We start from the raw sequence: 13,719 nt of genomic DNA, 5'->3' as shown, positions 1-13,719 counted from the left end.
GCTGGAAATGCCATCCTTGCTGCTGCTCTAAAGTGTAGGAAAAACAGAGGTGGGGAGGGTGATGCTGTACATTTTCTTATGGCTAAGCTAAAAGGGGTTCATAGGGCATATCTCAATCCCAACCTTCATCAGAGAGAGAAGGAACTCTTAAGAGCAGATGTTGTATATTCCCTACCAAGAGATCCAGGGGCAAGATTTCTCCTGTTTCTGAACTCACGAGCCCATACTCTATTCCCCCCAAACTTCCATCCACTTAGCTCTGACACTTCCTGGAGCCTGAATTGGAATGTCCAGCCCTATCGTGTAAACCTATCCACTACAGTTGCATAAAGTTCAAAGTAGCATGGAAGAAGGAGAAAGACTGAACCAGATCCTTGGGTGTGGGTTTCATAGGTTTTTCCCATCTCATTGTTAGAGTAATTTTGGTTTGTGTAATGACAGTATTATAAGGTGCAATGAAGGGACACGAGACAAGGAGCAAGCTTGTGATGCTACTGTCAACCTCCCTCCATGCCCCTCCCTTCTAGAAGACAAAGTGCATAGCACAGACAGCAGCCATTACACTATGCTTTTATTAGAAAAAAAAAATATATATATATATGTATTGGGGAACATTAAATATCTTGGATGTGCTAATGAGAAAATCATTTTCTCTACATGGACTGAATTTTTACTTGGAGACATGTTTCCCTACTAAAGGGAAGACTAAAGAAGGATTTTACTGTCGACCAGGCAAGACACCTCCCCAAAGATGACAATGCCTTGGACAGTGTTGATGGCGGGCTGGGGCACCTGGAATCCTTGGCCCATACTGGCAGGTACTAACTGGAAACAAACTCTTCTTGGGGGGCGAGGATGGGAGGCACCTTAGGCCCAGCTGCTCATCTTCGAACCTTACACTTTTCAAACTATGTTGGTGTCTGACTTTCCTTTCCCTGATAGAACAACTCTGGCCCTTGGAGGTGGCTTTATGACTGCAGGCTGTATAACCCATCATTCTCCCTTGCTCTGGGTAGGAGGTAAGCCTATGGCAGCAGAAACACCCACATACTGGGACTTGGAATTCCAGTTTGTGTTCATTTAACTTTGTGGCATGAAGTCCATGGTGAATTGCTCTTTTTTCTTCTAGGATCTGTCCAACAGCTGCCATGCGTGCCTGACCCTCAGCAGTCTCACTCTTCAAGATTGATCTGCTTTTGACTGATCCGTGACTCTGGGCAGTGGCTGATATGGGCTTGAATTTTTGCAGAGCATCTCGACCATTGACTTTTTTATTGGGGAAAATCCACTTTAAAAATAGCCTCATCCTTTTTCTGAAGAGGCTTTCTGGGGGGCTATGTTTCTTCTCTGGCATGTGCTGGAGACATCTGCTCCCAATAGAGTCTGTTATTCCCCTGACCTGGGCAGGGCGGCTCATACGTCCAGCTTGAGAGGTCCCTAATTCTTTAAACCTTTCTTCATGCTCTCCTGGTTTATGCCTCCTACAGTCCTCTCTTTTGTAAGTAGGGGCAATCATCTTGCTCTGGCTCTTCCATGAGTCTTGGAGTTTTGAAGTTTTGGGCTCCTGCTGCCCTAGGTTGCTCCTTTGGGCTTCCATAAGGCCACTTGGCTCCTGGGAAGCTAACCTGTCTCTGGTGGGGACTCTCTGGGGATGGCACTGAGGCACCTGAGAAGCCAAGTTGTCTGCAGCAAGGAACATGTGTTTGGGAAAGTCCTGAATCTGGTTGTCTGACTGTACCTTTACTTTGGAGTTAAACTCACTAGCAACCCCCATGTTAAGGCATGGCTCACCTGGATGTTGGAAAACAGACATTCTAGGTAGTAGGAAACTTTTACTGGCCCCTGGCACATCTAAGCTCCTCATATGTACATTTGTGGTTTGGGATTTTGTCAACACTTTGGTTTCCAAGATAACACTAGACTGTGGTTGAAGAGCAGGAGACTCCTTGGCCTCCACAGCCTCCCTGGCCTCTTCACCTCTCAAAGATTGGGATCACCTCCATCACTGTTACCCTATGGCAGGGGTCTCCTGAGGCCTGACCACCACTCTCCTCTGTTGGCTCATTCCTGACCATTGCTGAACTTGGACCTGGCTCTAGGCTGTCCCTCTTGACCCATTCCCCAGTCTCACTCTTCCAGGTTCTGCCCACAAGGCTGAGTGTGAGGGACTGAGAAGGTGGCCTGCCCTCCTGTCCAGTCAGAGAAGCCTTTGAGGGCCCATGGTAGTCAGCAGATGGAATCGCTCCCAGGGCACTCTGGATTTCCTTACACACAGTTGAGGGGACAAGGAGAGGCCTCTTCAGGGTAGGAACTGACTCTTCTGTTATCACCTCCTCTCCTGAATGAACCTGAGGAGGTTTCTCCAGGAACTCAGCACACTTGACTGTTGAGTGGGACCCAGACACACAGGTGGCTGAAGGGGAAGAGGCAAACTGCAGAACGGTGGAAGGTTGGAGCTTTTTCAGCTTCAGGAGATTTATGGGCTTGAGGACCTTGAGGGGGAGGGTCCACCTGTGCTTTACCCAAAACCTTCTAATATGTGCTTCCAGCAGCTCTCGAGTGTCTGGATCAAGGAAGGAAGCCCTACAGGAGGTGTTCATGCAGGGTTCCCAACCCTTCAAGCAGTATCTTCCACAGGCTCCAGCAGGCACTGCTTTACACATCTCACCAGGAGGGTCTTGACATGAGAGCTGATGAAAGTTGCCCTTGCCAGGAAGCCTCCCCAGGCAGCTGTAGGAGAGCAGATGGGGCCAGGATGGCTGGACAGGACAGGCAGGGGTGGGCACCTGCAGCCCAAGAACCCTCCTCTGCCCCCACACTGACTTCATAATGCTCCTGCTCTCCCTCACCCTAGGGCTTTAGCCACGCCCTCCCATGGCTCCCCCTCCCAGGGCTGGGGTTACATTATAGGCTCTGGGAGGAAGGACGACCCAGGAGAGAAGGGGAAAGATTCTTTACCTTTGCAGAAGTGAAACCAGGTTGTGAGTCCCCTCCAGTTCTTCCAGGCAATCTCTGCAAGCTGGAAATCAGGAGACTGGGTCATGGTGGTGAAGGCAGAGGCCTAAGAGTCTTTCAGGAGGCTGAGTGCAATGGCCCTTTAAGGGAAATCTTTGGAGGATTAGACTCTGGAGCCCAAATATCAGTGTCCAAGGCCACATGTCCCTGACCGTGATGGTAAGTCTCACTTGAAAAGGGTTTGTCCTTTGCAAAGTGCCTCCACGTTAATTAACCCCTGTAGCCCTTACAACTGCCGTGTAGGGGAGAAAGGTCAGTGGTCATCACACAGAGGAATCTGAGCAAAGTTAAACAACTTGTCCACAGTTGGACTTGGAGGTCCCACTTCCCAACCCAGGCACCAATGGTCCACCACAGTCCACACACCCCATTTCTAGGTCCTCATGGCTTCATTCTAAGCACAAATTTCTGGGAAGTATCTGGGCTCTGATCTCCTTCCAACGAGCCTTCCCAAGGCTCTGTTTCCTGAAGAATAAGCTCTGCCACTGGCATCCTCAGAGACCGTGAAGCTGGGCCCTCAGGATTAGGAGAGATGGAAGCTAACTCTCGGGGGCGCGCAGGGCTGAACGGCAAAGGCTGACCTTTCAAAGATCCACTTTTCTTCCTACTCCTGCTCCTCCCCTTCAGCTCTACTTGATGCTGAGAGAGAAGAAAAAATGAGGGGCTAACACCCAACTCTCACTGTCATCTATCTAGGCAAGCTGTGTTCATGAACAACATGACTTTCTACATTTAACTAAAACTCTGTGGGGTTTTTTCCCCTTTTACTTATTTTTAAAGTGGATAAAAATATTTTCAGTTTTTCTTCTTTGAAGAGTGCAAAGAAGGATTTTTTTTTTTTTTTTTTTTTTTTTTTGCGGTACGCGGGCCTCTCACTGTTGTGGCCTCTCCCGTTGCGGAGCACAGGCTCCGGACGCACAGGCCCAGCGGCCATGGCTCATGGGCCCAGCCGCGCCGCGGCATGTGGGATCCTCCCGGACCGGGGCACGAACCCGCGTCCCCTGCATTGGCAGGCAGACTCTCAAGCACTGCACCACCAGGGAAGCCCAAGAAGGATTTTTTAAGTTTTAATCACCATAGATTTCTTCTGTCACTGTTCCTCTGATCAAGAAACACACACATTCTCAGACCTAAATGCCCACGTGAGCTTTGTCAGATAGGATTCTGCTTCCCAAGGCCAGACCTCCACTCCAGCCTCTTCTCTCAGGCTCTCAGGGGCTCAGCATTGCCCTTAGATCAGCCCCAACACAGAGGAAGGTCTCACTTGAGACACCCGCTGTGGGAAGGTGGCTGGTGAACCAGGGCTCAGGGGTCAGCCTTCCTGCAGAGATTGAACTCTTAGTAATCCAGTCCTTAACCATTAGTCACTGCACTGGGGACTTGCCCTGGAGCCCTCTACCATACCTGAACTCCTGGTCTACGATCTTAGGCTAGAAATCCTCATGCCCACTCTAACCCCTCTCTGGCCTGGCTTTTCCCTAGAAGGATGATGTTCTATACTTTTCTGAGAGTTCCCATCTCAGGAGTCTCTCTAGGTGGTTTAGAAAAGTGGAAATAAGAATAAGAAAAAAAGAGATAATCTCTGCTGGGATTAAGCCAAAGGTTTCGTACCTTCCTGATGTTTCTATGTTTCCTAGGTGGTGCTAAGAATGGATTACTCCGGAAGCAGGGGAGTAACATTAGGAAGAGCCCCAGTCCACACAGGATCCCAAGGATGATATCAATCACCCAGGAAGTTGGGCTGGATCTCAGCCAGATAGCACCAATGTTTTTCAAAGAAAAGAGATTCTCCATCTTCTGAACTGCATTGCTGCCCTCAGGCAACCGAGCACTGGGAGTTCACTTGATGGCAGAACCCCAGGCCTGCATCACAGAGCTGTGGCCTTGTCACAAAGGGCTCCTGAGTGTGGGGGAGGGGCAATAAGAGAAAGAGGCTGAATCACTGCCCCTCCTTCCCATCCAGACCCACAGACACCTGCACCCTCCTGGGGCTTCCAGATCCCTCCTTCCAACTACTCTCATCCTGTCAGAGAGACCTTAGCCAATTTTCCGTTCATTCCATCTGGAACCTGGTTCCTTCATCCATTAGAGACCTTTACTTGAGGCCCACCAACTTGATAACTCTTGAACATCTTAAGCTGACCCTGGAAGACTGGCTGTTTCACAGACATTTTTACTCAGGATTTCCTTTGTCCTCAGCTCCAACTTTCCCACATCATGTTTGTGTCTTGTGTAAACCCAGGGATAGAACTTGAATTTTAGTTTGGTGAATTTTGAATAGTGTATGTTTTGCCTCATTTTCTATCAGAGGGAACTACACACAAAAATTAAAATAATTTATTTTTCAAAATTCATAAGTATGAAAGAATTATAAATAGTTATGTAATAGGGAAGAACAAATCTGACTCCACATCAGATCTTTTTTACTTTAATCTTTATGCTTTGTTGCCTGAGCTAACTCTGTCCATCCCTGTGACCCAGGCTGGCTCTGCACTTTTTGTAAAACAATGTTGCCTAGAGCCTGAAATATACAGGATAGCCTATTTCTAAGGCTCTGACTTTTAAGAGCCCATTCATGGAGAGAAAAAGTTGCAGAACAGAGAATAATAATTGTTTTGTTGGAGGTTTACAGGAACACATGACCTGACCAGGATCTGACCCATCTGGCCAGCTGCTAGAACAAAGGATCCAACACCAAGATATTTGCAACAATTAGCCATGCCCCTCCCTCACCTTACCTTTAAAACGGCTTTGCTGAAAGCCTTCAGGGAGTTTGGGGTTTTTCCTGGGCATGAGCCACGTGTCTTCTTGCATGGCACTGTGTAAACCTTTCTCTGCTCCAAACTCTGATGTTTCAGTATTTAGCCTCACTGTGCATCAGGCACACAGACTTGCATCTGGTAACAGTTAAACCTTCAAATGATATTTTTGTAAGTTTGTAGTGTTTATAATTCTGGAGTTAGTAAATCTTTAAACTGCACAAAAACTTTTGGGACACACTGCAAACACGCACACACACACGTACTCATTTTCCTTAACCAATCTAGTACTTTCAAGTCCAATAATCCATAATTTTCTACGTAAAAAAAATCTTTCCTATGTTGTCTCAACCCAACTTCTTAGTTTGCAACGATAAGACAGTCCCCACTCTCCAGATAAATTTTGAAGTATGTGGTCTTAATCCATTAGGGCTGCTATAACAATATACCATAGACTGGGTAGATGAAAGACAACAGACATTTATTATCACAGTTCTGGAGGCTGGGAAGCCCAAGATCAAGTCACCAGTATGGCCACCTCATAGTGAGAGCTCTCTTCTTGGTTCACAGCTGGAGCCTTCTCTCTGTATCCTCATATGATGGGAGGAGGCTAGAGATATCTCTGGAGTCTCTTTTATAAGGCACTAATCCCATTCATGAAAGCTCATAAGCACTTTTGCATGGCCCCGCCTCCTATCTTTAAGAGGTAGGATTTCAACATGTCAATTTTGAGAGAACATTAACATTCAGACATGTGCACTCATTCTATACCCGGAAGCTAGGAATGGGTTAGGGTGAGCCAAGGTCCTGACCCCAAAGGGCTGTAGGGTGAAGAGTAGGACTAGGGGTCAAACCCTTGGGGCTGAGCCAGGTCTTGAGCAGCCTCTTCAGATATCCCTAGTGTGTTATGTATGTATTCTCTTTTCTGAGTGCGCCTTGCCTTTCCTGCCCCATCCTCCCAGGCCCCTGAAGCTTCAAGTCCAGCCTGAACCATAGAGAAAGGGAGCTTTGAGTCTTACACAAAATTCCCTTATGACACCACTTCCTATCCCTTAGCAGTAACACAAGATTCACTGAAGGATTCACATGGTAAATATGTCTTAATGCCCCATGAGGGCTTTAAAATAATGTGTATTCTCTGCTTCTTGGTCATAATTTTATACAGTTTTAGTGGGAATGTGGGCATGTGAGTTTATTTGGCTATATTGCCATGAGTGTGCACTTTCACAAACATATCTCCTACATCTACTATTTTTCCTACAGTCTTTTCCTCCCATATGATAGTCTCACCTTAATTCAACCTTTTATCAAAATTTAGACTTAGGTCTGTCACCATGTGGACATGCTTTGTAACAAAATAGCTTCAACCGAGGAGGTCAGTGGAAGGCCTGGACCGGCTATCTTGGTTCCATGATAGTAAGCAAAGGATCGCAAACTCCCATGTTAAGCTTAAGCAGAAAGCAAAGTTTAGTTAAGCATAGGTACACTCTCAGAGAGGGAGAGAGAGAAGGAGAGAGAAAGAGCAGGCTGTTTCTGAGAACAGGCTATTTCAGCGAAGTGAAGCAAGCCCAAAGCAAAGTATATGGAAGCAAAGGTACACTCTCGGGGTGGGGGGGGATGGGTGTACTGTTTCTGCAAATTGAAAGCAGCATTCCTATAAAGGCTTACGGGCGCGTTTAAGGAGCATTTTGCAGAGAGGTGGGGGTGGGTGACAAGGATCATTATTTGATTGACAGTCCTGAGCTATGGAACAAGTTTTCTGCTGCGCATGCTCTCATCCTTGAATCCCCAAGAAATGCCTACTGGGTGGGGGGAGGGGCAAAACCGCATGTAATTTATTGTAATTATGGTCTAATGAGTCTGGATTTACTATAGGTCATACGCCTGTCTGGTCTGGGCATGCACAGCCTGGAGAAGTCGCCTTGTGTTACTGTGCCTCTCTTTATCAGGATAAGCTGCCCACCACCCGACCATAGTTTCTCCCGTTCTGGGTGGAGTCAAGGGAGAGTCCCCAGATGGCTGGGTGTGACTCAATTTCTTCTTCTTGTCTTTCTCACCACTGTCACCTCCTTGCTGCTAATGTCTGACTAACTACCTAACAGGTCTTCTTTGCATTCATATTTGCTCTCTAAATTTTCTCTATTACTTTATTTTCAATATGTTTTGTTTGATGGGGTTTTTTTTGAAATTTAAAAATCTTATGATAACATTTACCTTGATTTATTTAATTATTGTTCTACTGTTATTGATTTCTGCCATCTTATTTTATGCTTTATTTTCTACATTTTCTTATTGTTTCTTTTTTTCCCTTCTTTGGCATCTTCCATTTTACAGGTCAAGGGTACTTATGTTTGTTTGACATTTGGGAATTTTTAGTATTGTAATGGTTTTATATCTTGAATTATGTTAATTTTCTCCTCAATTTCTTACCCGTGGATGAAAAATGTTCCCTGCCATATCAGTAGACAAAGGATGTTGCAGTCATCAAGTCAGACGTCAAAGCAGGAACCCTCAACTGTGCGCCTTGAGGGGATTCGGGATGGAGAAAAACAGGGTACTGGTTCTAGAGTTAAGGTGCATATCAAAGGAATGATTTCACGGAGCCCAGATTCTTTCATCTTTTCATACATAGAAAAGTGCTAAAGTCCTTAACTTGAGAGGTCTAGTTTTCTTTAATTAATAGTAATCTTTTGATGTTCTGACTACCTGGTTTTTCTTGACTCCTCCCTTAGGTCTTCTGAGCAGTTCCTCAGAGTGATCTGACAGGCTGTGTTCTGGGCTTAAGTCCTCAGAAAATCTGCCAAATAAAACATAATTCTCTTTTTGGGTTGTGCATATTTTTCAGTCAGCAGTCTTGGCAACCAATGAAGGGGCCCAGAGCAGACTTTTCTTCTTTGCCTGAACTCTATGAGGATCCAGAGTCCTGGCACCAGCAGAGGCTTCTTGGGCCTGTCCGCTTTCTCAGAGAGTCCAGACGAATTTGGGTGAGTATCTCCTGGTTCTTGGATCTCCAGTTTTGGTTGATGATCCTAAGTTTTATTCAGTGGTGTTAAACTCTTCTCTTGAGCAGTAGGTTATCCTTGAAACTTGGTTTCAAGAAGAAGTACCTGGGTCCTCCTCAGTGAAAGACACTGGGAAGATTTTTACTCAGTTTAAACACTGAGAGCTTAACCTCGGTAGAAAAACACTGGGAAGACTTGCTCAAGTGGGTTAGCCTCACTTACAATACACTGGGAAGATCTTGCTCAGTTTAGACACTGCGTTGTTTATCCTCAGTTGAAAGACTGGGGAGACTTTGCTCAGGTGAAAGACACTGAGTAAAAGTTGGACTGGGTAATTAGGTGGAAGACTAACCTGTCTTCCTTGAATTGGCTACTTTAATAGAGTTTGTCAAAATAAAAGTGATCTTCACAAATTGAACTCAGAATGGGGAACTTAGCTTTCAATACAAAAAGAAAAGGAACAACAACAGATTTCCAGCCTCCAACGGATATCCTGGCCAGGTTTATGTACATACAAAATTTACATTTACAAGTGCTTACTTTCTTGGGACTTAAAGAAAATCTTGCCCTAAAAATGACTAAGATAGGACTCTTTTATTGCTTATGCAGTTAAGTTAGAAAAAGCTGGCTTGATAAAAACATCTTTTCAGAATTCTGACTTCAAAAAAACAAAAGGCTTTCTAGGGGAAACTTGCATTTCTCTTCCTGTGTCTTTGAAATGTTAAGTGTTCTGATATTCTTCAGTGTGTGTGTGTGTGTGTGTGTGTGCGTGCGTGTGTTTTGAGAACTTGGTCACTACCATCCAAAAGTACTTATATGGTGTACATTTGCCAATTTCCTCACTTCCATTGTGAAAGGAGTTCCCTATTCCTAAGAAAATGGACCTATGTCCGACTGACACAGAAGATGGAGATGTATCCCAGTGCATTTATATATGTATATCTATTAAATTTATGTATATATATATATAATGCCTAATGGAAACATCTCAGATGTTCTATTTGGTATTTTTCTTTAATTTTACTTATAAAATTGGGACCATTTTTTAACTCAAAAGAGGAGAACCTTAAAAATTAAATAAGAAGACATCCTCAGTAGTCTAAGATTCAGAGTGACTTGGCAGAGAAAATTGCTGAATGGTTAGATAATAGTGCTGGTATGCTTGGCTATTGTAACACTTTACATTTGAGTTTCTCTTCCTTGAAATTACAAGAACTATATGACTCAAGACAAAGATTGATAATTAGGAATATTCTGCTTGCTTTATTTTATTTTATTTATTTATTTTTGTTGTTGCGGTATGCGTGCCTCTCACTGCTGCGGCCTCTCCCGTTGCGGAGCACAGGCTCCGGACGCGCAGGCCCAGCGGCCATGGCCCACGGGCCCAGCCGCTCCGTGGCATGTGGGATCCTCCCGGACCGGGGCATGAACCCGTGTCCCCTGCATCGGCAGGCGGACTCCCAACCACTGTGCCACCAGGGAAGCCCCTCTGCTTGCTTTTTATATAGCCTATTGAACAACATTTTAATTATTTGGAGGTCATAGGAAGGAACCTTCATGATCTAAGTTTTGAACAAGTAGTGTTGCAACACAAAGCTATGACTTAAAAAGGAAATTTGAAATGACCTATTTCTTTTGGCATCTCAATCCAGATATCTGTCAGTAAAATGAGTCACTTTTCGGTCAAATGGGTGGTCAGCAATATAATTTTTTATTGGGAAGCTGAAAGACACCATTGCCAAGCAGAGCACCTGCAGTGTTCACATCTATATTTGAGCATCTTTCGTTTTCCCAAGGGGTGCAAGTGAAGAGAAGGAAGGCAGAGAAATGTACTTGAATAAAGCTTTTCAAGATGGATAGAACAGAGAGCATTCCCAGAGGCAGGTCAAGTTCAACCCAAGAACAACTCTCTCAGTGCTTTCACAACTAGGTAAAATACAAGACCAGTAGTAACTCAGCTCTCAAATCAGTGCTGAAATCCAGCGGAAGGTTGTTAATATTGATACGGTTAACATACATCAAATAGGATTACTGAATTTTCTGAATCCAACTGAACTCCCAGGATTGTTTGGTTTCAAAGGCTGCTGGGCTCAAGACGCATTTGGTTTTAAATAATCCTTCATAAAATGTTCAGCTTTCAGTCTAATATGATTGAAACCCAGCTTGAGTGTGTCTTATAATACACTGGACTGGAAAGACTATGGGCATTGAATTATTCAAAACATGGCAGGCAAAGGAGTGATATGTGGGGAGGATGTGATCATAGAAATGAGTGAGACTTGATATGTCTTGTTATCTCATTTGATTTACCTGTTAGAACTCTTCCAAATATTAGAGGAAAGAAATCAATACCAATTTTCACCTGTCACGTTCCACACTTCAATGATTAATGAATGTCAAATTTGACCACAGTTTTCTGTACCACCTGCTCTGAAATAATATTTCTGGGCCTTTATTAAAAAGGTAAAATTTTCATTGAATTTCCAAATATGATTCTGCAGTGGCTAATTCAGCTTGTTTTATTAGTAAGCAAGTTCTGATGAGTAATACTAATTTAATGAGCCTGCATGTGAGGTTAAAGTGTAAACTATGCCTGCCGAAGGTGATGAGATATGACTGTGATGTGGTGGTAGGGCACTCACCTTCCTGAACGAACCCTGCGAGCACACAGTTCTTGGGAGAAACCAGTACAAATCTGATATCATTTTGCATGTCTCCTGTAGCAGTGGAATGCACACACATACAAACATGATCACGGGTGAAAAAACACACATGCGCACCTTAGAGGCTTACATTAATTTCTGAATATAGTTCTCCGGAAAGAAAAAGCTTTACTGATGATTTGTATTTTTATAGTCTATTGTTTTATCCATACTAAAACACTTCATGAAATCACTTCCTGTTTTGTTGTCCATGGAATCCTTTCAATTTTGAGATGCTAAATATAAATCGAAATAATGATTATAGTCCTTGGCCATGAAAGACTAAGTTACAGAGAACCCGGTGACTAGAGGTCAGAGCTGACACGGAATTATTCTCTGCTCCAGAGACCATCAGAATATCAACCACTTAAGGATAGAATGCTGCTATTGAGAAACGAGCTCTCTTTTATTTCTACTAAAAGGAGAGAACAGTAGGGGACCTTGGCTGTGCGAGTGTATGAGACTTTCTCTGTTTTGTACAATAAGCCAAAAACAATACATGAAATAGCCTCACGCCTTTTGTCTTTTGTACCCAGCTCCTTCCTGTATTGCTCCTGATCAATTACACTTACATCAACAAGAGTTGCTTGAACATTTTGACAGTTATGTTCCCCATACCCTGAAGCATTTTTAAAGGGTTACTGAGACAAAGCTATTTCAAAAATACTTCCTCCAAATTTTTTCAGGGTGGCATCAATGACAGTAACTAAGAGGAAAAAAACTTGAGTTCCTGGCCTACAACTCTAAGGCCAGGCAAGCATAAACCTTCATAGCAAAACCTAAGTTTGCTCCCAGTTGAGAATTTGGTTTCCACGGTCTTATATAAAAAGTATATGGAGACTTTAATTCCCTATAAGCCCTTTCCAAAGAGTGAATACAGTTCATCATTCGTAAGAGATGATGAAAGTTACAATTTTGTTGAATAGGTGGAATATATATTACATATAATATACATATTTATTTTTAATATATATATATAATATATATATATAAAGTTACTATTCAGAGTCCTAAAACGTGGATTTTTCTTACTTACCAAGGATGAAGAGTAACTTGATCTCTAAACAATAAAGCACCTGGTCATAACAGAATCATAACAAATATTTGATATCAGAATGAATTCACTGTTCAGGTTTAAAGAGGGAATAGCTTCAGTTTTCCTCTTTCGTGCACCCCATTATTGCATCCTGGACAGAGGGGATTTTCTTGACTTTAATCTAAAGGAGAAATGGTCACTTTTGTTGAGATGGAAATTGACCACCTCAGTAGGCAGAGGCACTGTTTTTATTTGGCTGAATTCATGTTTCTAGTGATAATTCAAGGTGTAATAGGGTTTTCTCAGCCACTCCAAAATCTGAAAATGATAAGCATCTCACCAGAGTTTCAGGATGGCCCATTACCTATTCTGTGGAAAGGATATTCAAAATACCATGCTTCATCAATGTCTTCTTTGTCTTATTAATGAATGGACAACTACTGAGTTAAGACAGTGTCTTATCCTTGCTTCAAAAAAAAAAAAAACAAAAAACCCCCACAAACACAAAAAAACTGTTAACAATGAAAACTTATTATGCCAGGCCTTAGTATGGCCTGACTTGGAAATTTAGTTTCAGAGGCTTTTGTGAATATACCAAGGAAAGAGGACCTAGGTGTATCTTATTCTCACAGGCCGCCAATAAATATTTGCTTAACGGACAAAAAATTAATATATAGTATAGGAGAGAACCTGACAGATGCTTAACATTATTGAGTGATAGCAATGCCCAAACTCATCTGTGATCAAACACTATGAAAGTATCCTCCTAAGGATAAACTTATTACAAATAAGAAGTGAAAATTCAATTATGCAGATACTTTCAGTGTCAGCTCTGATATGCAAAAAGCATGGAAGTTGTCACTGTATCTTGTCCTTACAAGATAATGCTGTACAAAATGAAAATCAGTGACTTTTCTCAGATGTGATGAATAAAACATGTAACTATGAAAGAATTTTCAAACGGTAATTATGTATGTGTATATATGTGTCTCTGAAAAATCTGTGTCAAAGAAAACTGAGGCTATCAGTATAAACTTATTTAACTTCTATCTCTTCTTACCTTTATTTCCTCCCAAACTTACCAGTATCCATCCAGCTCGAAGGATACAAGTGATTTTTATATACTGTGCAAGGTTTTTTTTCTTATTCATATGTCCATGTTTTCCCAATTCTCTAAATTATTATCTACATCTTCAGGATCTCCT

At 43.0% G+C, this 13,719-nt stretch overlaps 1 protein-coding gene across 1 annotated transcript; it reads right to left on the bottom strand.

Annotated features, from left to right (window-relative positions):
- Window positions 1–569: 569 nt before the first annotated feature.
- On the bottom strand, window positions 570–2,828 carry LOC307055609 (spermatogenesis-associated protein 31A6-like; the record flags this gene model as incomplete). The annotated part of the gene is given in 2 exon segments (XM_079707823.1): window positions 570–1,994; window positions 1,996–2,828. Coding segments are annotated over 2 exon segments (2,109 nt in total). The 3' UTR covers window positions 570–718.
- Window positions 2,829–13,719: the final 10,891 nt, after the last annotated feature.

The sequence above is a fragment of the Hyperoodon ampullatus genome (assembly GCF_949752795.1).
Source record: "Hyperoodon ampullatus genome assembly, chromosome: 7".
NCBI lineage: Eukaryota > Metazoa > Chordata > Mammalia > Artiodactyla > Ziphiidae > Hyperoodon > Hyperoodon ampullatus.
This window is presented reverse-complemented; position numbering and strand designations above follow the sequence as displayed.